Genomic DNA, 25,464 nt, shown 5'->3' with positions numbered 1-25,464 from the left:
TCTTCACCTGACGCTTCACCTGACGCTTCACCTGACGCTTCACCTGTCAGAGTCTGAGCGTCTCTTTCATCTCAGACTCTTTCCTCAGGTGAAATAGAAAAACCTTTGAAGTGGGATCTGCATTTTAATCATGTTAAACGTCTCTTCGCTGCACGGCTTTATTACGACACACACTTCAGCTCTTACTGGACACACACTGGACACACACTGGACACACACTGGACACACACTGGACACACACTGGACACACACTTTGACTCTCTGAAGGCAGCAGAGGACAGCAGAGGACAGCAGGGGACAGCTGAGGACAGCAGGGGGCAGCAGAGGACAGCAGGGGGCAGCAGAGGACAGCAGAGGACAGCAGGGGGCAGCTGAGGACAGCAGGGGGCAGCAGAGGACAGCAGGGGGCAGCAGAGGACAGCAGAGGACAGCAGAGGACAGCAGGGGGCAGCAGAGGACAGCAGAGGACAGCAGGGGGCAGCAGAGGACAGCAGAGGACAGCAGAGGACAGCAGGGGGCAGCTGAGGACAGCAGAGGACAGCAGAGGACAGCAGGGGACAGCAGGGGACAGCAGGGGGCAGCAGAGGACAGCAGGGGACAGCAGAGGGTAAAAGAGCTCTTGTCACCAGGACCGTGTACTGCTGCTGCTACTCAGAGTAACGAAGTACGACAGTAAAAGTAAATATATAACTTATGTAACTAAATTGAGACCTTTTAATCTGAAAATCTGGTTTGAAATACATTTACTTTTTACCTCTATAAGTAAAAGTACATTTGTTTGTACTTTTACTTCAACATGTTGTGTTTCTGCCGCCGCCGCTGCTACTGGGCCACTAGAGGGCGCTGTTACTGCAGGTTTAAAGCACCGACTCTGGATCCAGGAAGATTCAACATCTGTCATGTGGAATATTTTAGACCTGGTTTAGAACCTGGTTTAGTCCTGGTTTAGTCCTGGTTTAGTCCTGGTTTAGTCCTGGTTTAGAACTTGGTTTAGTCCTGGTTTAGTCCTGGTTTATTCCTGGTTTAGTCCTGGTTTAGTCCTGGTTTAGACCTGGTTTAGAACTTGGTTTAGTCCTGGTTTAGTCCTGGTTTAGACCTGGTTTAGACCTGTTTTAGTCCTGGTTTAGTCCTGGTTTAGACCTGGTTTAGTCCTGGTTTAGTCCTGGTTTAGACCTGGTTTAGTCCTGGTTTAGAACTTGGTTTAGTCCTGGTTTAGTCCTGGTTTAGACCTGGTTTAGTCCTGGTTTAGTCCTGGTTTGGACCTGGTTTAGTCCTGGTTTAGTCCTGGTTTAGACCTGGTTTAGTCCTGGTTGAGACCTGGTTTAGTCCTGGTTTAGACCTGGTTTAGTCCTGGTTTAGTCCTGGTTTAGACCTGGTTTAGTCCTGGTTTAGAACTTGGTTTAGTCCTGGTTTAGTCCTGGTTTAGAACTTGGTTTAGTCCTGGTTTAGTCCTGGTTTAGACCTGGTTTAGACCTGGTTTAGTCCTGGTTTAGTCCTGGTTTGGACCTGGTTTAGTCCTGGTTTAGTCCTGGTTTAGACCTGGTTTAGTCCTGGTTTAGACCTGGTTTAGTCCTGGTTTAGTCCTGGTTTAGACCTGGTTTAGTCCTGGTTGAGACCTGGTTTAGTCCTGGTTTAGTCCTGGTTTAGACCTGGTTTAGTCCTGGTTTCGACCTGGTTTAGTCCTGGTTTAGACCTGGTTTAGTCCTGGTTTAGTCCTGGTTTAGACCTGGTTTAGTCCTGGTTTTGACCTGGTTTAGTCCTGGTTTAGACCTGGTTTAGTCCTGGTTTCGACCTGGTTTAGTCCTGGTTTAGACCTGGTTTAGTCCTGGTTTAGTCCTGGTTCAGACCTGGTTTAGACCTGGTTTAGACCTGGTTTAGTCCTGGTTTAGACCTGGTTTAGACCTGGTTTAGTCCTGGTTTAGACCTGGTTTAGTCCTGGTTTAGTCCTGGTTTAGACCTGGTTTAGACCTGGTTTAGACCTGGTTTAGACCTGGTTTAGTCCTGGTTTAGACCTGGTTTAGACCTGGTTTAGTCCTGGTTTAGTCCTGGTTTAGACCTGGTTTAGACCTGGTTTAGACCTGGTTTAGTCCTGGTTTCGACCTGGTTTAGTCCTGGTTTAGACCTGGTTTAGTCCTGGTTTGGACCTGGTTCAGTCCTGGTTTAGTCCTGGTTTAGACCTGGTTTAGTCCTGGTTTAGTCCTGGTTTAGTCCTGGTTTAGACCTGGTTTAGACCTGGTTTAGTCCTGGTTTAGACCTGGTTTAGACCTGGTTTAGTCCTGGTTTAGACCTGGTTTAGTCCTGGTTTAGTCCTGGTTTAGACCTGGTTTAGTCCTGGTTTAGACCTGGTTTAGTCCTGGTTTAGTCCTGGTTTAGACCTGGTTTAGACCTGGTTTAGACCTGGTTTAGACCTGGTTTAGTCCTGGTTTAGACCTGGTTTAGACCTGGTTTAGTCCTGGTTTAGTCCTGGTTTAGACCTGGTTTAGACCTGGTTTAGACCTGGTTTAGTCCTGGTTTCGACCTGGTTTAGTCCTGGTTTAGACCTGGTTTAGTCCTGGTTTGGACCTGGTTCAGTCCTGGTTTAGTCCTGGTTTAGACCTGGTTTAGTCCTGGTTTAGTCCTGGTTTAGTCCTGGTTTAGACCTGGTTTAGACCTGGTTTAGTCCTGGTTTAGACCTGGTTTAGACCTGGTTTAGTCCTGGTTTAGTCCTGGTTTAGTCCTGGTTTAGATCTGGTTTAGACCTGGTTTAGACCTGGTTTAGACCTGGTTTAGTCCTGGTTTAGTCCTGGTTTAGTCCTGGTTTAGTCCTGGTTTAGTCCTGGTTTAGATCTGGTTTAGACCTGGTTTAGACCTGGTTTAGACCTGGTTTAGTCCTGGTTTAGACCTGGTTTAGACCTGGTTTAGTCCTGGTTTAGTCCTGGTTTAGACCTGGTTTAGTCCTGGTTTAGACCTGGTTTAGTCCTGGTTTAGACCTGGTTTAGTCCTGGTTTAGTCCTGGTTTAGACCTGGTTTAGTCCTGGTTTAGTGACTGAGCAGGTGCAGAATGATAAACGCTATGGACGAGTTTCTGAAGATGAAACGAGAGAAGTTGATTTCATAAAGGTTCAGACGCCTCCGACCCACGATGTCCCACGATGTCCCACGATGTCCCACGATGTCTCCAGCCTCCGTCCAAATGTCCCATGATGTCTCCAGCCTCTGTCCAAACGTCTCACGATGTCTCCAGCCTCTGTCCAAATGTCCCACGATGTCTCCAGCCTCTGTCCAAATGTCCCACGATGTCTCCAGCCTTTGTCCAAACGTCACACGATGTGTCCAGCCTCTGTCCAAACGTCTCAAGATGTCTCCAGCCTCTTTCCAAACGTCCCACGATGTCTCCAGCCTCTGTCCAAACGTCACACGATGTCTCCAGCCTCTGTCCAAACGTCTCACAATGTCTCCAGCCTCTGTCCAAACGTCCCACGATGTCTCCAACTTCTGTCCCAACGTCCCACAATGTCTCCAGCCTCTGTCAAAATGTCCCACGATGTCTCCAGCCTTTGTTCAAACGTCACACGATGTCTCCAGCCTCTGTCCAAACGTCTCACGATGTCTCCAGCCTCTGTCCAAATGTCTCACGATGTCTCCAACTGCTGTCCAAACGTCCCACGATGTCTCCAGCTTCTGTCCAAACGTCTCACGATGTCTCCAGCCGACATGTTTTCTTCTGTTCTTCTAAACAACTGTGTGCTTTTCTGCAGGTGATCAGCTCCGCCCCCAAGATCTGATCCAAGCTCCGCCCCCAAGATCTGATCCAAGCTCCGCCCCCAAGATCTGATCCAAGCTCCGCCCCCAAGATCTGATCCAAGCTCCGCCCCCAAGATCTGATCCAAGCTCCTCCCCCGGATCTACTCCAGGCTCCTCCCCAGGCTCCTCCCCGGGATCTTCTCCAGGATCTGGTCTGGATGGATCAGACCAAAGGTCAGGCGGAGGCGGGTCTGAACGTGACCCTAACGCTCCGCCTCCTCATGCACGGGAAGGTGAACCTCAAATATGTGAATATTTGTGCATTATTTTCATTTTGTCAAAATCTTAGCTCCACATTTTTGCAACAGATTATAATTCCTGCATGGACCAATCAGAAGGAGCTGAGTTTAAAGACAAAGCTCTGGATTTACGGGTCACTCTGGGTTCTGACCTCACCTATGGTCATGAGCTTTAATGACCCAAATGACAAGATCCTCCCCCGGGTGGCTGGGCACTCCCTTAGAGACAGGGGGAGGAGCTCAGTCACAGGGCGGGAGCTCGGAGTAGAGCCGCTGCTCCTCCAGCCTCCTGGGCTCCGGAACAGATGTCGGGGCCTCGAAAGACCCAGGACACGCTGGAGGGACTATGGTTCTCGGCCTGGGAACGCCTAGGAGGAAGTTGTGGGGAGGGGGAGGTCTGGGAGTCCCTGCTTAGACTGCTGCCCCCGCGACCCGGCCCCCGCGAACCCGCGACCCCGTGAACCCGCGACATGGCCCCCGCAACCCCGCGACCTGGCCCCCGCAACCCGGCCCCCGCAACCCGGCCCCCGCGCGACCCGGCCCCCGCGACCCGGCCCCCGCGACCCGGCGACCTGGCCCCCATGACCCGGCGAACTCGCGACCCCGCGACATGGCCCCCGCGACCCCGCGACCTGGCCACCGCAACCCGGCCCCCGCGCGACCCGGCCCCCGCGACCCGGCGACCCCGCGACATGGCCCCCGCGACCCTGCGACCTGGCCCCCGCAACCTGGCCCCCGCACGACCCGGCGACCTGGCCCCCGCGACCTGGCCCCGCAACCCGGCCCCCGCGCGACCCGGCCCCCGCGACATGGCCCCCGCGACATGGCCCCCGCGACCTGGCCCCCGCAACCTGGCCCCCGCGCGACCCGGCCCCTGCGCGACCCGGCGACCTGGCCCCCCGCGCGACCCGCGACATGGCCCCCGCAACCCCCCGACCTGGCCCCCGCAACCCGGCCCCCGCGCGACCCGGCGACCTGGCCCCCACGACCCGGTGAACCCGCAACCCCGCGACCCGTCCCCCGCAACCTGGCCCCCGCGACCCCGCGACCCGGAGAAGTGAAAGAAGATTAATCAGAACAATTAAAAGAAAGTTGTTGGATAGGATGTTCACATGTTCATAGGATGTTCACATGTTCATAGGATGTTCACATGTTCATAGGATGTTCACATGTTCATAGGATGTTCACATGTTCATAGGATGTTCACATGTTCATAGGATGTACACATGTTCATAGGATGTACACATGTTCATAGGATGTACACATGTTCATAGGATGCACACATGTTCATAGGATGCTCACATGTTCATAGGATGCACACATGTTCATAGGATGCACACATGTTCATAGGATGCACACATGTTCATAGGATGTTCACATGTTCATAGGATGTTCACATGTTCATAGGATGCACATATGTTCATAGGATGCACACATGTTCATAGGATGCACACATGTTCATAGGATGTTCACATGTTCATAGGATGCACACATGTTCATATTATGCACACATGTTCATAGGATGCACACATGTTCATAGGATGTTCACATGTTCATAGGATGTTCACATGTTCATAGGATGTTCACATGTTCATAGGATGCACACATGTTCATAGGATGCACACATGTTCATATTATGCACACATGTTCATAGGATGCACACATGTTCATAGGATGCACACATGTTCATAGGATGTTCACATGTTCATAGGATGTTCACATGTTCATAGGATGCACACATGTTCATAGGATGCACACATGTTCATAGGATGTTCACATGTTCATAGGATGTTCACATGTTCATAGGATGCACACATGTTCATAGGATGTTCACATGTTCATAGGATGCACACATGTTCATAGGATGCACACATGTTCATATTATGCACACATGTTCATAGGATGTTCACATGTTCATAGGATGCACACATGTTCATAGGATGTTCACATGTTCATAGGATGTTCACATGTTCATAGGATGTTCACATGTTCATAGGATGTTCACATGTTCATAGGATGTTCATAGGATGCACACATGTTCATAGGATGTTCATATTATGCACACATGTTCATAGGATGCACACATGTTCATAGGATGCACACATGTTCATAGGATGTTCACATGTTCATAGGATGTTCACATGTTCATAGGATGTTCACATGTTCATAGGATGTTCACATGTTCATAGGATGTTCATAGGATGCACACATGTTCATAGGATGTTCATAGGATGCACACATGTTCATAGGATGTTCATAGGATGCACACATGTTCATAGGATGCACACATGTTCATAGGATGCACACATGTTCATAGGATGTTCACATGTTCATAGGATGCACACATGTTCATAGGATGTTCACATGTTCATAGGATGCTCACATGTTCATAGGATGTTCACATGTTCATAGGATGCACACATGTTCATAGGATGCACACATGTTCATAGGATGCACACATGTTCATAGGATGCACACATGTTCATAGGATGCACACATGTTCATAGGATGTTCACATGTTCATAGGATGCTCACATGTTCATAGGATGTTCACATGTTCATAGGATGCACACATGTTCATAGGATGCACACATGTTCATATTATGCACACATGTTCATAGGATGCACACATGTTCATAGGATGCACACATGTTCGTAGGATGCACACATGTTCATATGATGTTCACATGTTCATAGGATGCACACATGTTCATAGGATGCACACATGTTCATAGGATGCACACATGTTCATAGGATGCACACATGTTCATATTATGCACACATGGTCATAGGATGCACACATGTTCATATTATGCACACATGTTCATAGGATGTACACATGTTCATAGGATGCACACATGTTCATAGGATGCACACATGTTCATAGGATGTGCACATGTTCATAGGATGCACACATGTTCATAGGATGTTCACATGTTCATAGGATGTTCACATGTTCATAGGATGTTCACATGTTCATAGGATGTTCACATGTTCATAGGATGTACATATGTTCATAGGATGTTCACATGTTCATAGGATGTACACATGTTCATAGGATGCACACATGTTCATAGGATGTTCACATGTTCATAGGATGCACACATGTTCATAGGATGTACATATGTTCATAGGATGTTCACATGTTCATAGGATGTACACATGTTTATAGGATGCACACATGTTCATAGGATGTTCACATGTTCATAGGATGTTCACATGTTCATAGGATGTTCACATGTTCATAGGATGCACACATGTTCATAGGATGCACACATGTTCATAGGATGTTCACATGTTCATAGGATGCACACATGTTCATAGGATGTACACATGTTCATAGGATGTTCACATGTTCATAGGGTGATCACATGTTCATAGGATGTTCATAGGATGCACACATGTTCATAGGATGCACACATGTTCATAGGATGCACACATGTTCATAGGATGCACACATGTTCATATTATGCACACATGTTCATAGGATGCACACATGTTCATAGGATGCACACATGTTCATAGGATGTTCACATGTTCATAGGATGTTCACATGTTCATAGGATGCACACATGTTCATAGGATGCACACATGTTCATAGGATGCACACATGTTCATATTATGCACACATGTTCATAGGATGTTCACATGTTCATAGGATGCACACATGTTCATAAGATGCACACATGTTCATATTATGCACACATGTTCATAGGATGTTCACATGTTCATAGGATGCACACATGTTCATAGGATGTTCACATGTTCATAGGATGCACACATGTTCATAGGATGTTCACATGTTAATAGGATGTTCACATGTTCATAGGATATTCACATGTTCATAGGATGTTCACATGTTCATAGGATGTTCATAGGATGCACACATGTTCATAGGATGCACACATGTTCATAGGATGCACACATGTTCATAGGATGTTCACATGTTCATAGGATGCACACATGTTCATAGGATGTTCACATGTTCATAGGATGCACACATGTTCATAGGATGCACACATGTTCATATGATGTTCACATGTTCATAGGATGCACACATGTTCATAGGATGCACACATGTTCATAGGATGCACACATGTTCATATTATGCACACATGTTCATAGGATGCACACATGTTCATAGGATGCACACATGTTCATAGGATGTTCACATGTTCATAGGATGTTCACATGTTCATAGGATGCACACATGTTCATAGGATGCACACATGTTCATATTATGCACACATGTTCATAGGATGTTCACATGTTCATAGGATGTTCACATGTTCATAGGATGCACACATGTTCATAGGATGCACACATGTTCATAGGATGCACACATGTTCATAGGATGCACACATGTTCATATTATGCACACATGTTCATAGGATGTTCACATGTTCATAGGATGTTCACATGTTCATAGGATGCACACATGTTCATAGGATGCACACATGTTCATAGGATGTTCACATGTTCATAGGATGTATACATGTTCATAGGATGCACACATGTTCATAGGATGTTCACATGTTCATAGGATGCACACATGTTCATAGGATGCACACATGTTCATAGGATGTTCACATGTTCATAGGATGTATACATGTTCATAGGATGCACACATGTTCATAGGATGTTCACATGTTCATAGGATGTATAGATGTTCATAGGATGCACACATGTTCATAGGATGTTCACATGTTCATAGGATGCACACATGTTCATAGGATGCACACATGTTCATAGGATGTTCACATGTTCATAGGATGTATACATGTTCATAGGATGCACACATGTTCATAGGATGTTCACATGTTCATAGGATGCACACATGTTCATAGGATGCACACATGTTCATAGGATGTTCACATGTTCATAGGATGTTCACATGTTCATAGGATGCACACATGTTCATAGGATGCACACATGTTCATAGGATGCACACATGTTCATAGGATGTTCACATGTTCATAGGATGTTCACATGTTCATAGGATGCACACATGTTCATAGGATGCACACATGTTCATAGGATGCACACATGTTCATAGGATGTTCACATGTTCATAGGATGTTCACATGTTCATAGGATGCACACATGTTCATAGGATGCACACATGTTCATAGGATGCACACATGTTCATAGGATGTTCACATGTTCATAGGATGCACACATGTTCATAGGATGTTCACATGTTCATAGGATGTTCACATGTTCATAGGATGCACACATGTTCACAGGATGCACACATGTTCATAGGATGCACACATGTTCGTAGGATGCACACATGTTCATAGGATGCACACATGTTCATATGATGGTCACATGTTCATATTATGCACACATGTTCATAGGATGCACACATGTTCATAGGATGCACACATGTTCATAGGATGCACACATGTTCATAGGATGCACACATGTTCATATTATGCACACATGTTCATAGGATGCACACATGTTCATAGGATGCACACATGTTCATAGGATGTTCACATGTTCATAGGATGTTCACATGTTCATAGGATGCACACATGTTCATAGGATGCACACATGTTCATAGGATGCACACATGTTCATAGGATGTTCACATGTTCATAGGATGCACACATGTTCATTGGATGTTCACATGTTCATAGGATGTTCACATGTTCATAGGATGCACACATGTTCACAGGATGCACACATGTTCATAGGATGCACACATGTTCGTAGGATGCACACATGTTCATATGATGGTCACATGTTCATAGGATGCACACATGTTCATAGGATGCACACATGTTCATAGGATGCACACATGTTCATAGGATGCACACATGTTCATAGGATGCACACATGTTCATATTATGCACACATGTTCATAGGATGCACACATGTTCATAGGATGCACACATGTTCATAGGATGTACACATGTTCATAGGATGCACACATGTTCATAGGATGCACACATGTTCATAGGATGCACACATGTTCATAGGATGTACACATGTTCATAGGATGCACACATGTTCATAGGATGTTCACATGTTCATAGGATGTACACATGTTCATAGGATGCACACATGTTCATAGGATGTGCACATGTTCATAGGATGCACACATGTTCATAGGATGTTCACATGTTCATAGGATGTTCACATGTTCATAGGATGTTCACATGTTCATAGGATGTACACATGTTCATAGGATGCACACATGTTCATAGGATGTTCACATGTTCATAGGATGCACACATGTTCATAGGATGTACATATGTTCATAGGATGTTCACATGTTCATAGGATGTACACATGTTTATAGGATGCACACATGTTCATAGGATGTTCACATGTTCATAGGATGTTCACATGTTCATAGGATGTTCACATGTTCATAGGATGCACACATGTTCATAGGATGCACACATGTTCATAGGATGTTCACATGTTCATAGGATGCACACATGTTCATAGGATGTACACATGTTCATAGGATGTTCACATGTTCATAGGGTGATCACATGTTCATAGGATGTTCATAGGATGCACACATGTTCATAGGATGCACACATGTTCATAGGATGCACACATGTTCATAGGATGCACACATGTTCATATTATGCACACATGTTCATAGGATGCACACATGTTCATAGGATGTACACATGTTCATAGGATGCACACATGTTCATAGGATGTTCACATGTTCATAGGATGTACACATGTTCATAGGATGCACACATGTTCATAGGATGTGCACATGTTCATAGGATGCACACATGTTCATAGGATGCACACATGTTCATAGGATGTTCACATGTTCATAGGATGCACACATGTTCATAGGATGCACACATGTTCATAGGATGTTCACATGTTCATAGGATGTATACATGTTCATAGGATGTTCACATGTTCATAGGATGTACACATGTTCATAGGATGCACACATGTTCATAGGATGTGCACATGTTCATAGGATGCACACATGTTCATAGGATGCACACATGTTCATAGGATGCACACATGTTCATAGGATGCACACATGTTCATAGGATGCACACATGTTCATATTATGCACACATGTTCATAGGATGCACACATGTTCATAGGATGCACACATGTTCATAGGATGTTCACATGTTCATAGGATGTTCACATGTTCATAGGATGCACACATGTTCATAGGATGCACACATGTTCATATTATGCACACATGTTCATAGGATGTTCACATGTTCATAGGATGCACACATGTTCATAGGATGTTCACATGTTCATAGGATGCACACATGTTCATAGGATGCACACATGTTCATAGGATGTTCACATGTTAATAGGATGTTCACATGTTCATAGGATGTTCACATGTTCATAGGATGTTCACATGTTCATAGGATGTTCATAGGATGCACACATGTTCCTAGGATGCACACATGTTCATAGGATGCACACATGTTCATAGGATGTTCACATGTTCATAGGATGCACACATGTTCATAGGATGTTCACATGTTCATAGGATGTTCACATGTTCATAGGATGTTCACATGTTCATAGGATGCACACATGTTCATAGGATGCACACATGTTCATAGGATGCACACATGTTCATAGGATGCACACATGTTCATATGATGTTCACATGTTCATAGGATGCACACATGTTCATAGGATGCACACATGTTCATAGGATGCACACATGTTCATATTATGCACACATGTTCATAGGATGCACACATGTTCATAGGATGCACACATGTTCATAGGATGTTCACATGTTCATAGGATGTTCACATGTTCATAGGATGCACACATGTTCATAGGATGCACACATGTTCATAGGATGCACACATGTTCATAGGATGCACACATGTTCATAGGATGCACACATGTTCATAGGATGCACACATGTTCATATTATGCACACATGTTCATAGGATGCACACATGTTCATAGGATGTTCACATGTTCATAGGATGTATACATGTTCATAGGATGCACACATGTTCATAGGATGTTCACATGTTCATAGGATGTATACATGTTCATAGGATGTTCACATGTTCATAGGATGTTCACATGTTCATAGGATGCACACATGTTCATAGGATGTTCACATGTTCATAGGATGCACACATGTTCATAGGATGTTCACATGTTCATAGGATGTTCACATGTTCATAGGATGTAGGATGTTGTCCACAGGGGGCGACAGAGAGCAGATGAACACATTAAAGTACTCGTAAAATAACTTCAACGTAATAATGAATTAATAATACATAAGCCACTCCCACCTGTCTACAAGCCCCGCCTACTTTTGCATAAGCCCCGCCTGTCTGTGAAAAAGCCCCGCCCACTCTTGCTTCAGCTTTGGTGCTGTTCGTCCCCATGACCCAGGACACGCCCACTGGTCAGTTTCACTCTTTTTCTGCTTCATCCACAGGAAGTGGGCAGCATCATCGGAAAGGTAAAGATATTATATTATATTATATTATATTATATTATATTATACTACATTATATTATATTATATTATACTATATTATATTATATTATATTATATTGTATTATATTATACTATATTATATTATATTATTTATATACATTATATAGTGTAGTGTATTATATTATATTATATTATATTATATTATATTATATTATATTGCATGCTGGGATAGCACTGCAGGTGCATGCTGGGATAGCACTGCAGGTGCATGCTGGGATAGCACCGCAGGTGCATGCTGGGATAGCACGAGCACGAGCTCGACACAAACGCTCTTTTGTCATTTCAGAAGGGGGAAAGTGTGAAGAAGATGCGCGAGGAGGTGAGTGCGACAGGCAGAGCGTGACCTTTGACCCTCTGTGGAGTCTAGCGTGTGGTTTGTGTCAGAGCGTGACCTTTGACCCTCTGTGGAGTCTAACGTGACGTTTGTGTCAGAGCGTGACCTTTGACCCTCTGTGGAATCTAACGTGGTGTTTGTGTCAGAGCGTGACCTTTGACCCTCTGTGGAGTCTAACGTGTGGTTTGTGTCAGAATGTGACCTTTGACCCTCTGTGGAATCTAACGTATGGTTTGTGTCAGAGCGTGACCTTTGGCCCTCTGTGGAGTCTAACGTGACGTTTGTGTCAGAGCGTGACCTTTGACCCTCTGTGGAATCTAACGTGGTGTTTGTGTCAGAGCGTGACCTTTGACCCTCTGTGGAGTCTAACGTATGGTTTGTGTCAGAATGTGACCTTTGACCCTCTGTGGAGTCTAACGTATGGTTTGTGTCAGAGCGTGACCTTTGGCCCTCTGTGGAGTCTAACGTGACGTTTGTGTCAGAATGTGACCTTTGGCCCTCTGTGGAGTCTAACGTGACGTTTGTGTCAGAGCGTGACCTTTGACCCTCTGTGGAGTCTAACGTATGGTTTGTGTCAGAGCGTGACCTTTGACCCTCTGTGGAGTCTAACGTGACGTTTGTGTCAGAATGTGACCTTTGGCCCTCTGTGGAGTCTAACGTGACGTTTGTGTCAGAGCGTGACCTTTGACCCTCTGTGGAGTCTAACGTATGGTTTGTGTCAGAGCGTGACCTTTGGCCCTCTGTGGAGTCTAACGTGACGTTTGTGTCAGAATGTGACCTTTGACCCTCTGTGGAGTCTAACGTGTCAGAGCGTGACCTTTGACCCTCTGTGGAGTCTAACGTGACGTTTGTGTCAGAGCGTGACCTTTGACCCTCTGTGGAGTCTAACGTGTGGTTTGTGTCAGAATGTGACCTTTGACCCTCTGTGGAATCTAACGTGTGGTTTGTGTCAGAGCGTGACCTTTTGCCCTCTGTGGAGTCTAACGTGACGTTTGTGTCAGAGCGTGACCTTTGACCCTCTGTGGAGTCTATCGTGACGTTTGTGTCAGAGCGTGACCTTTGACCCTCTGTGGAGTCTAGCGTGTGGTTTGTGTCAGAGTGTGACCTTTGACCCTCTGTGGAGTCTAGCGTGTGGTTTGTGTCGGAGCGTGACCTTTGACCCTCTGTGGAGTCTAGCGTGTGGTTTGTGTCAGAGCGTGACCTTTGACCCTCTGTTTGTGTCAGAGCGGAGCTCGGATAAACATCTCAGAGGGAAACTGTCCCGAGAGAATCGTCACCATCACCGGCCCCACGGACACAATCTTCAAGGCCTTCGCCATGATCGCCCACAAGTTTGAGGAGGTACGAGTCTGACCAACACTGACACCTGCACGAGTGTGACACCTGCGCGAGTGTGACACCTGCGCGAGTGTGACACCTGCGCGAGTGTGACACCTGCGCGAGTCTGACACCTGCGCGAGTCTGACACCTGCGCGAGTGTGACACCTGCGCGAGTGTGACACCTGCACGAGTGTGACACCTGCGCGAGTGTGACACCTGCGCGAGTGTGACACCTGCGCGAGTCTGACACCTGCGCGAGTCTGACACCTGCACGAGTCTGACACCTGCGCGAGTGTGACACCTGCGCGAGTGTGACACCTGCACGAGTGTGACACCTGCGCGAGTGTGACACCTGCGCGAGTGTGACACCTGCGCGAGTCTGACACCTGCGCGAGTCTGACACCTGCGCGAGTGTGACACCTGCGCGAGTGTGACACCTGCGCGAGTGTGACACCTGCGCGAGTGTGACACCTGCGCGAGTCTGACACCTGCGCGAGTCTGACACCTGCGCGAGTCTGACACCTGCGCGAGTCTGACACCTGCGCGAGTGTGACACCTGCGCGAGTGTGACACCTGCACGAGTCTGACACCTGCACGAGTCTGACACCTGCACGAGTCTGACACCTGCGGGAGGCGACACCTGCGGGAGGTGACACCTGCGGGAGGTGACACCTGCGCGAGTGTGACACCTGCGCGAGTGTGACACCTGCGCAAGTGTGACACCTGCGCGAGTCTGACACCTGCACGAGTGTGACACCTGCGGAAGGTGACACCTGCGGGAGTGTGACACCTGCGCGAGTGTGACACCTGCGGGAGGTGACACCTGCGGGAGGTGACACCTGCGGGAGGTGACACCTGCGGGAGGTGACACCTGCGGGAGGTGACACCTGCGCGAGTCTGACACCTGCGCGAGTGTGACACCTGCGCGAGTGTGACACCTGCGGGAGGTGACACCTGCGGGAGGTGACACCTGCGGGAGGTGACACCTGCGGGAGGTGACACCTGCGGGAGGTGACACCTGCGCGAGTCTGACACCTGCGCGAGTCTGACACCTGCGCGAGTGTGACACCTGCGCGAGTGTGACACCTGCGCGAGTGTGACACCTGCGCGAGCGTGACACCTGCGCGAGCGTGACACCTGCGCGAGCGTGACACCTGCGCGAGTGTGACACCTGCGCGAGTGTGACACCTGCGCGAGTCTGACACCTGCGCGAGTGTGACACCTGCGGGAGGTGACACCTGCGCGAGTGTGACACCTGCGCGAGTGTGACACCTGCGCAAGTGTGACACCTGCGCGAGTCTGACACCTGCACGAGTGTGACACCTGCGGAAGGTGACACCTGCGGGAGTGTGACACCTGCGCGAGTGTGACACCTGCGGGAGGTGACACCTGCGGGAGGTGACACCTGCGGGAGGTGACACCTGCGGGAGGTGACACCTGCGGGAGGCGACACCTGCGGGAGTCTGACACCTGCGGGAGTCTGACACCTGCGGGAGGTGACACCTGCGGGAGGTGACACCTGCGCGAGTGTGACACCTGCGCGAGTGTGACACCTGCGCGAGTGTGACACCTGCGCGAGTGTGACACCTGCGCGAGTCTGACACCTGCACGAGTGTGACACCTGCGGAAGGTGACACCTGCGGGAGTGTGACACCTGCGCGAGTGTGACACCTGCGGGAGGTGACACCTGCGGGAGGTGACACCTGCGGGAGGTGACACCTGCGGGAGGTGACACCTGCGGGAGGTGACACCTGCGCGAGTCTGACACCTGCGCGAGTCTGACACCTGCGCGAGTGTGACACCTGCGCGAGTGTGACACCTGCGCGAGTGTGACACCTGCGCGAGTGTGACACCTGCGGGAGGTGACACCTGCGGGAGGTGACACCTGCGCGAGTGTGACACCTGCACGAGTGTGACACCTGCGCGAGTCTGACACCTGCGCGAGTCTGACACCTGCACGAGTGTGACACCTGCGGAAGGTGACACCTGCGGGAGTGTGACACCTGCGCGAGTGTGACACCTGCGGGACGTGACACCTGCGGGAGGCGACACCTGCGGGAAGTGACACCTGCGGGAGGCGACACCTGCGGGAGGCGACACCTGCGGGAGGCGACACCTGCGGGAGGCGACACCTGCGGGAGGTGACACCTGCGGGAGGTGACACCTGCGGGAGGTGACACCTGCGGGAGGCGACACCTGCGGGAGGCGACATCTGCGGGAGGTGACACTCTCCTTTCACAAACCCAAAGCAGACGTTTCACACACTTCTCTCTGTTGTTCTGCTTGTGTTCCAGGACATCCTGAACTCGATGAGTAACAGCCCCGCCCCCAGTAAACCCCCCGTGACCCTGAGGCTGGTGGTCCCGGCCAGTCAGTGCGGCTCTCTGATCGGGAAAGGAGGCTCCAAGATCAAGGACATGAGAGAGGTAGAGAGGGGGAGAGGGAGGAGAGGGGGGAGAGGGGAGAGGGAGGAGAGGAGAGAAAGAGGGGGAGAGAGGGGAGAGGGGGGAGAGAGAGGAGAGGGGAGAGGGGAGAGAGAGAGGAGAGGGGGGAGAGAGAGGAAAGGGGAGAGAGAGGGGGAGAGAGGGGGGAGAGAGAGGAGAGAGGGGAGAGAGAGAGGAGAGGGGGGAGAGAGAGGAAAGGGGAGAGAGAGGGGAGATAGGGGAGAGAGGTAAAGAGGGGGGAGGGAGAAGAGGGGGGAGACATAAATAGGGGGAGAGGGGGGAGAAAGAGACTAAAATGATGCTGTCAGAAAAGTAATTGAAACATGGCAGAAACGTGCGTCTGGTGCAGCTCCAGGAAACACCTCCATGTGACTCGTTCTGAAGCTCAAAGCCTCGTTTATCTCCGTCACAGACTTTATGAAAACATGAAACGCTTTACGAGAGCAAACATCAGACGGAGAGAGAGAAGGAGACGTCTGGATCCCACTGGAGAAACGAGAACAACTCAAACTCAGAGACATGATTTTAAGCTGACATATTATTTATATATCACAATTGTACATATTCAAGATGGACCTATGTTATTACAGGTCGTAGTAGAAGTATTTATACATGTGTGTAGTGAAGTCCAAAGGTGCAGTAGTAGTAGTAGTATTTATATATGTGTGTAGTGAAGTCCACAGGTGCAGTAGTAGTAGTAGTATTTATATATATGTGTAGTCCACAGGTGCAGTAGTAGTAGAAGTATTTATAAATGTGTGTAGTCCACAGGTGCAGTAGTAGTAGTAGTATTTATATATATGTGTAGTCCACAGGTGCAGTAGTAGTAGAAGTATTTATATATGTGTGTAGTCCACAGGTGCAGTAGTAGTAGAAGTATTTATATATGTGTGTAGTCCACAGGTGCAGTAGTAGTAGTAGTATTTATATATGTGTGTAGTCCACAGGTGCAGTAGTAGTAGTAGTATTTATATATGTGTGTAGTCCACAGGTGCAGTAGTAGTAGTAGTATTTATATATGTGTGTAGTCCACAGGTGCAGTAGTAGTAGTAGTATTTATATATGTGTGTAGTCCACAGGTGCAGTAGTAGTAGTAGTATTTATATATGTGTGTAGTCCACAGGTGCAGTAGTAGTAGTAGTATTTATATATGTGTGTAGTCCACAGGTGCAGTAGTAGTAGAAGTATTTATATATGTGTGTAGTCCACAGGTGCAGTAGTAGTAGAAGTATTTATATATGTGTGTAGTCCACAGGTGCAGTAGTAGTAGTAGTATTTATATATGTGTGTAGTCCACAGGTGCAGTAGTAGTAGTAGTATTTATATATGTGTGTAGTCCACAGGTGCAGTAGTAGTAGTAGTATTTATATATGTGTGTAGTCCACAGGTGCAGTAGTAGTAGAAGTATTTATATATGTGTGTAGTCCACAGGTGCAGTAGTAGTAGTAGTATTTATATATATGTGTAGTCCACAGGTGCAGTAGTAGTAGTAGTATTTATATATATGTGTAGTCCACAGGTGCAGTAGTAGTAGTAGTATTTATATATATGTGTAGTCCACAGGTGCAGTAGTAGTAGTAGTATTTATATATGTGTGTAGTCCACAGGTGCAGTAGTAGTAGAAGTATTTATATATGTGTGTAGTCCACAGGTGCAGTAGTAGTAGAAGTATTTATATATATGTGTAGTCCACAGGTGCAGTAGTAGTAGTAGTATTTATATATATGTGTAGTCCACAGGTGCAGTAGTAGTAGTAGTATTTATATATATGTGTAGTCCACAGGTGCAGTAGTAGTAGTAGTATTTATATATGTGTGTAGTCCACAGGTGCAGTAGTAGAAGTATTTATATATGTGTGTAGTCCACAGGTGCAGTAGTAGTAGAAGTATTTATATATGTGTGTAGTCCACAGGTGCAGTAGTAGTAGAAGTATTTATATATGTGTGTAGTCCACAGGTGCAGTAGTAGTAGTAGTATTTATATATGTGTGTAGTCCACAGGTGCAGTAGTAGTAGAAGTATTTATATATGTGTGTAGTCCACAGGTGCAGTAGTAGTAGAAGTATTTATATATGTGTGTAGTCCACAGGTGCAGTAGTAGTAGAAGTATTTATATATGTGTGTAGTCCACAGGTGCAGTAGTAGTAGTAGTATTTATATATGTGTGTAGTCCACAGGTGCAGTAGTAGTAGAAGTATTTATATATGTGTGTAGTCCACAGGTGCAGTAGTAGTAGAAGTATTTATATATGTGTGTAGTCCACAGGTGCAGTAGTAGTAGAAGTATTTATATATGTGTGTAGGCCACAGGTGCAGTAGTAGTAGACGTATTTATATATGTGTGTAGTCCACAGGTGCAGTAGTAGTAGAAGTATTTATAAATGTGTGTAGTCCACAGGTGCAGTAGTAGTAGAAGTATTTATATATGTGTGTAGTCCACAGGTGCAGTAGTAGTAGTAGTATTTATAAATGTGTGTAGTCCACAGGTGCAGTAGGAGTAGAAGTATTTATATATGTGTGTAGTCCACAGGTGCAGTGGTAGTAGTAGTAGTAGTATTTATATATATGTGTAGTCCACAGGTGCAGTAGTAGTAGTAGTATTTATATATATGTGTAGTCCACAGGTGCAGTAGTAGTAGAAGTATTTATATATGTGTGTAGTCCACAGGTGCAGTAGTAGTAGTAGTATTTATATATGTGTGTAGTCCACAGGTGCAGTAGTAGTAGAAGTATTTATATATGTGTGTAGTCCACAGGTGCAGTAGTAGTAGAAGTATTTATATATGTGTGTAGTCCACAGGTGCAGTAGTAGTAGAAGTATTTATATATGTGTGTAGGCCACAGGTGCAGTAGTAGTAGACGTATTTATATATGTGTGTAGTCCACAGGTGCAGTAGTAGTAGAAGTATTTATAAATGTGTGTAGTCCACAGGTGCAGTAGTAGTAGAAGTATTTATATATGTGTGTAGTCCACAGGTGCAGTAGTAGTAGTAGTATTTATAAATGTGTGTAGTCCACAGGTGCAGTAGGAGTAGAAGTATTTATATATGTGTGTAGTCCACAGGTGCAGTGGTAGTAGTAGTAGTAGTATTTATATATATGTGTAGTCCACAGGTGCAGTAGTAGTAGTAGTATTTATATATATGTGTAGTCCACAGGTGCAGTAGTAGTAGTAGTATTTATATATGTGTGTAGTCCACAGGTGCAGTAGAAGTAGTAGTATTTATATATGTGTGTAGTCCACAGGTGCAGTAGTAGTAGTAGTATTTATATATGTGTGTAGTCCACAGGTGCAGTAGTAGTAGAAGTATTTATATATGTGTGTAGTCCACAGGTGCAGTAGTAGTAGTAGTATTTATATATGTGTGTAGTCCACAGGTGCAGTAGTAGTAGTAGTATTTATATATATGTGTAGTCCACAGGTGCAGTAGTAGTAGTAGTATTTATATATATGTGTAGTCCACAGGTGCAGTAGTAGTAGTAGTATTTATATATATGTGTAGTCCACAGGTGCAGTAGTAGTAGTAGTATTTATATATGTGTGTAGTCCACAGGTGCAGTAGTAGAAGTATTTATATATGTGTGTAGTCCACAGGTGCAGTAGTAGTAGAAGTATTTATATATGTGTGTAGTCCACAGGTGCAGTAGTAGTAGAAGTATTTATATATGTGTGTAGTCCACAGGTGCAGTAGTAGTAGAAGTATTTATATATGTGTGTAGGCCACAGGTGCAGTAGTAGTAGAAGTATTTATATATGTGTGTAGTCCACAGGTGCAGTAGTAGTAGAAGTATTTATAAATGTGTGTAGTCCACAGGTGCAGTAGTAGTAGAAGTATTTATATATGTGTGTAGTCCACAGGTGCAGTAGTAGTAGTAGTATTTATAAATGTGTGTAGTCCACAGGTGCAGTAGTAGTAGAAGTATTTATATATGTGTGTAGTCCACAGGTGCAGTGGTAGTAGTAGTAGTAGTATTTATATATATGTGTAGTCCACAGGTGCAGTAGTAGTAGTAGTATTTATATATATGTGTAGTCCACAGGTGCAGTAGTAGTAGTAGTATTTATATATATGTGTAGTCCACAGGTGCAGTAGTAGTAGTAGTATTTATATATATGTGTAGTCCACAGGTGCAGTAGTAGGAGAAGTATTTATATATATGTGTGTAGTCCACAGGTGCAGTAGTAGTAGTAGTATTTATATATGTGTGTAGTCCACAGGTGCAGTAGTAGTAGTAGTATTTATATATGTGTGTAGTCCACAGGTGCAGTAGTAGTAGTAGTATTTATATATGTGTGTAGTCCACAGGTGCAGTAGTAGTAGTAGTATTTATATATATGTGTAGTCCACAGGTGCAGTAGTAGTAGTAGTATTTATATATATGTGTAGTCCACAGGTGCAGTAGTAGTAGTAGTATTTATATATATGTGTAGTCCACAGGTGCAGTAGTAGTAGTAGTATTTATATATGTGTGTAGTCCACAGGTGCAGTAGTAGTAGAAGTATTTATATATGTGTGTAGTCCACAGGTGCAGTAGTAGTAGAAGTATTTATATATGTGTGTAGTCCACAGGTGCAGTAGTAGTAGAAGTATTTATATATGTGTGTAGTCCACAGGTGCAGTAGTATTAGTAGTATTTATATATATGTGTAGTCCACAGGTGCAGTAGTAGTAGTAGTATTTATATATGTGTGTAGTCCACAGGTGCAGTAGTAGTAGAAGTATTTATATATGTGTGTAGTCCACAGGTGCAGTAGTAGTAGAAGTATTTATATATGTGTGTAGTCCACAGGTGCAGTAGTAGTAGTAGTATTTATATATGTGTGTAGTCCACAGGTGCAGTAGTAGTAGTAGTATTTATATATGTGTGTAGTCCACAGGTGCAGTAGTAGAAGTAGTATTTATATATGTGTGTAGTCCACAGGTGCAGTAGTAGTAGTAGTATTTATATATGTGTGTAGTCCACAGGTGCAGTAGTAGTAGTAGTATTTATATATATGTGTAGTCCACAGGTGCAGTAGTAGTAGTAGTATTTATATATGTGTGTAGTCCACAGGTGCAGTAGTAGTAGAAGTATTTATATATGTGTGTAGTCCACAGGTGCAGTAGTAGTAGAAGTATTTATATATGTGTGTAGTCCACAGGTGCAGTAGTAGTAGAAGTATTTATATATGTGTGTAGTCCACAGGTGCAGTAGTAGTAGTAGTATTTATATATATGTGTAGTCCACAGGTGCAGTAGTAGTAGTAGTATTTATATATGTGTGTAGTCCACAGGTGCAGTAGTAGTAGAAGTATTTATATATGTGTGTAGTCCACAGGTGCAGTAGTAGTAGAAGTATTTATATATGTGTGTAGTCCACAGGTGCAGTAGTAGTAGTAGTATTTATATATGTGTGTAGTCCACAGGTGCAGTAGTAGTAGTAGTATTTATATATGTGTGTAGTCCACAGGTGCAGTAGTAGAAGTAGTATTTATATATGTGTGTAGTCCACAGGTGCGCAGGTGCAGGTCGCCGGGGACATGTTACCAAACTCCACAGAACGCGCCGTGACCATCTCTGGGACTCCTGAGGCCTGTATCCAGTGTGTGCGCCAGATCTGCGTCGTCATGCTCGAGGTAATGACTCCTGGGCTCCAGGAGGAGGCGCTCGTCATGGTCGAGGTAATGACTCCGGGGCTCCAGGAGGAGGCGCTCGTCATGCTCGAGGTAATGACTCCTGGGCTCCAGGAGGAGGCGCTCGTCATGCTCGAGGTAATGACTCCGGGGCTCCAGGAGGAGGCGCTCGTCATGCTCGAGGTAATGACTCCTGGGCTCCAGGAGGAGGCGCTCGTCATGCTCGAGGTAATGACTCCTGGGCTCCAGGAGGAGGCGCTCCAGAGCCAGATGATTGGACGAGAGGAAGAACACAGACTCAGGCCAAAACAAGACGCAGAAAGAAACACAAAAGAATCATTTGTCACCAAACAATCAAATCCACAAAAACGCACTTGAAAACACCAAAATGCTTATATGTGAAGCCTTAGCAACACAAAGCTAGCGTAGCAAGTTAGCAACACAAAGCTAGCAAAGCGCTTTAGCAACAGCTGTTTCCTGTTTATGGCCGTACCGCACTCGCTTTGTCAAGAGCCACAATCTGATATTTCCAGGTCATTAAGCATCTAACGTTAGCATTAGCATTAGCATGACATAAAGAGAGGTTCAAATGCGGCGTAGAGGCTTTAGCCACGCCCCTCACATGCAGAGAAGTCAAAGAAATTAGGTAAAACTGTTCCTGTGCATGTTAGATTTAGCCCTCACACACGCTAGCTTTGGCCACGCCCCTCACACAAACTAGCTTTACCCACGCCCCTCACACACACTAGCTTTAGCCACGCCCCTCACACACACTAGCTTTACCCACGCCCCTCACACACACTAGCTTTAGCAGCGCCCCTCACACACACTAGCTTTAGCCATGCCCCTCACACACGCTAGCTTTAGCCACGCCCCTCACACACACTAGCTCTAGCCACGCCCCTCACACACACACTAGCTCTAGCCACGCCCCTCACACACACTAGCTCTAGCCACGCCCCTCACACACACACTAGCTCTAGCCACGCCCCTCACACACACTAGCTTTAGCCACGCCCCTCACACACACTAGCTCTAGCCACGCCCCTCACACACACACTAGCTCTAGCCACGCCCCTCACACACACTAGCTTTAGCAGCGCCCCTCACAGAGACTAGCTTTAGCAGCGCCCCTCACAAACACTAGCTTTAGCAGCGCCCCTCACACACACTAGCTTTAGCCACGCCCCTCACACACACTAGCTTTAGCCACGCCCCTCACACACACTAGCTTTAGCAGCGCCCCTCACACACACTAGCTTTAGCAGCGCCCCTCACACACACTAGCTTTAGCAGCGCCCCTCACACACACTAGCTCTAGCCACGCCCCTCACACACACACTAGCTCTAGCCACGCCCCTCACACACACTAGCTTTAGCAGCCCCCCTCACACACACTAGCTTTGGCCACGCCCCTCACACATACTAGCTTTAGCCACGTCCCTCACACACACTAGCTTTAGCAGCGCCCCTCACACACACTAGCTCTAGCCACGCCCCTCACACAGACTAGCTTTAGCAGCGCCCCTCACACACACTAGCTTTAGCAGCGCCCCTCACACACACTAGCTTTAGCAGCGCCCCTCACACACACTAGCTTTAGCCACGCCCCTCACACACACTAGCTTTAGCAGCGCCCCTCACACACACTAGCTTTAGCAGCGCCCCTCACACACACTAGCTTTAGCTACGCCCCTCACACACACTAGCTTTAGCAGCGCCCCTCACACACACTAGCTCTAGCCACGCCCCTCACACACACACTAGCTCTAGCCACGCCCCTCACACACACTAGCTTTAGCAGCGCCCCTCACACACACTAGCTTTAGCAGCGCCCCTCACACAAATTAGCTTTAGCCACGCCCCTCACACACACTAGCTTTAGCCACGCCCCTCACACACACTAGCTTTAGCAGCGCCCCTCACACACACTAGCTTTAGCAGCGCCCCTCACACACACTAGCTCTAGCTACGCCCCTCACACACACTAGCTTTAGCAGCGCCCCTCACACACACTAGCTCTAGCCACGCCCCTCACACACACACTAGCTCTAGCCACGCCCCTCACACACACTAGCTTTAGCAGCGCCCCTCACACACACTAGCTTTAGCCACGCCCCTCACACATACTAGCTTTAGCCACGTCCCTCACACACACTAGCTTTAGCAGCGCCCCTCACACACACTAGCTCTAGCCACGCCCCTCACACACACTAGCTTTAGCCACGCCCCTCACACACACTAGCTTTAGCAGCGCCCCTCACACACACTAGCTTTAGCAGCGCCCCTCACACACACTAGCTTTAGCCACGCCCCTCACACACACTAGCTTTAGCCACGCCCCTCACACACGCTAGCTTTAGCCACGCCCCTCACACACGCTAGCTTTAGCCACGCCCCTCACACACACTGGCTTTAGCCACGCCCCTCACACACACTAGCTTTAGCCACGCCCCTCACACACACTAGCTTTAGCCACGCCCCTCACACACACTAGCTTTAGCCACGCCCCTCACACACACTAGCTCTAGCCACGCCCTTCACACACACTAGCTTTAGCAGCGCCCCTCACACACACTAGCTCTAGCCACGCCCCTCACACACACTAGCTCTAGCCACGCCCCTCACACACACTAGCTTTAGCCACGCCCCTCACACACACTAGCTCTAGCCACGCCCCTCACACACACTAGCTTTAGCCACGCCCCTCACACACACTAGCTCTAGCCACGCCCCTCACACACACTAGCTCTAGCCACGCCCCTCACACACACACACATAGAAGTGCTAAACGTCTTTTTGTGACTTGCTCAGATCGACCTCGGGAGTAAAACGTACAAATACAAAACAATTCTGATTTTCTCTAAACGTTCTGAACCTAAACCAGCCCAAGAGCTCCGGTCGAAACGTGGTTAAACCAGAACGTGGGAGCGTCCACGGGAAATGAGTCCTTTTCTTCTTCTTATAATTTCCTGGAGTCTAATTGAACCGCCCTCCCACCGTCACACGTCCAGTTCTGACTATTTTCATTTCTATGTTATTCTTTTTACTCCGTGGTGCTAATGATAGAAACACTGGAGGATTATGAAGGAAGAAAGAAAAGCAACGTGGTTCAGTTTGAAGCACGCTGAGCCTTTTAGCACCAATGTTTATTCCATTTTAGTTTAATTTAGTAACATCACATGATCTCTCTGGGTGGAGTCTGCATGTTCTCCCCGTGTTACCGTGGGTTCTCT

The 25,464-nt window shown here is 46.8% G+C and overlaps 1 protein-coding gene across 1 annotated transcript in view; it reads left to right on the top strand.

Moving 5' to 3' along the window:
* Positions 1 to 3,871: 3,871 nt before the first annotated feature.
* LOC140348334 (poly(rC)-binding protein 3) overlaps positions 3,872 to 25,464 on the top strand; it is a 34,283-nt gene continuing 12,690 nt past the window's right edge. Inside the window, exons 1-6 of the mRNA XM_072434332.1 lie at positions 3,872 to 4,016; positions 12,457 to 12,480; positions 12,805 to 12,837; positions 14,077 to 14,193; positions 16,467 to 16,598; positions 22,103 to 22,231. Coding sequence (XP_072290433.1) covers positions 3,942 to 4,016; positions 12,457 to 12,480; positions 12,805 to 12,837; positions 14,077 to 14,193; positions 16,467 to 16,598; positions 22,103 to 22,231 — 510 coding nt within the window. The 5' untranslated portion in view covers positions 3,872 to 3,941. The remainder of the gene's footprint in view (positions 4,017 to 12,456; positions 12,481 to 12,804; positions 12,838 to 14,076; positions 14,194 to 16,466; positions 16,599 to 22,102; positions 22,232 to 25,464) is intronic.

Source organism: Eucyclogobius newberryi, unplaced genomic scaffold, assembly GCF_026437365.1.
Source record: "Eucyclogobius newberryi isolate DKJ021-1_F unplaced genomic scaffold, fEucNew1.0.hap1 SCAF_67, whole genome shotgun sequence".
Lineage (NCBI taxonomy): Eukaryota > Metazoa > Chordata > Actinopteri > Gobiiformes > Gobiidae > Eucyclogobius > Eucyclogobius newberryi.
Note: the sequence above shows the minus strand (reverse complement) of the source record. Positions and strands in the feature narration are given on the sequence as shown.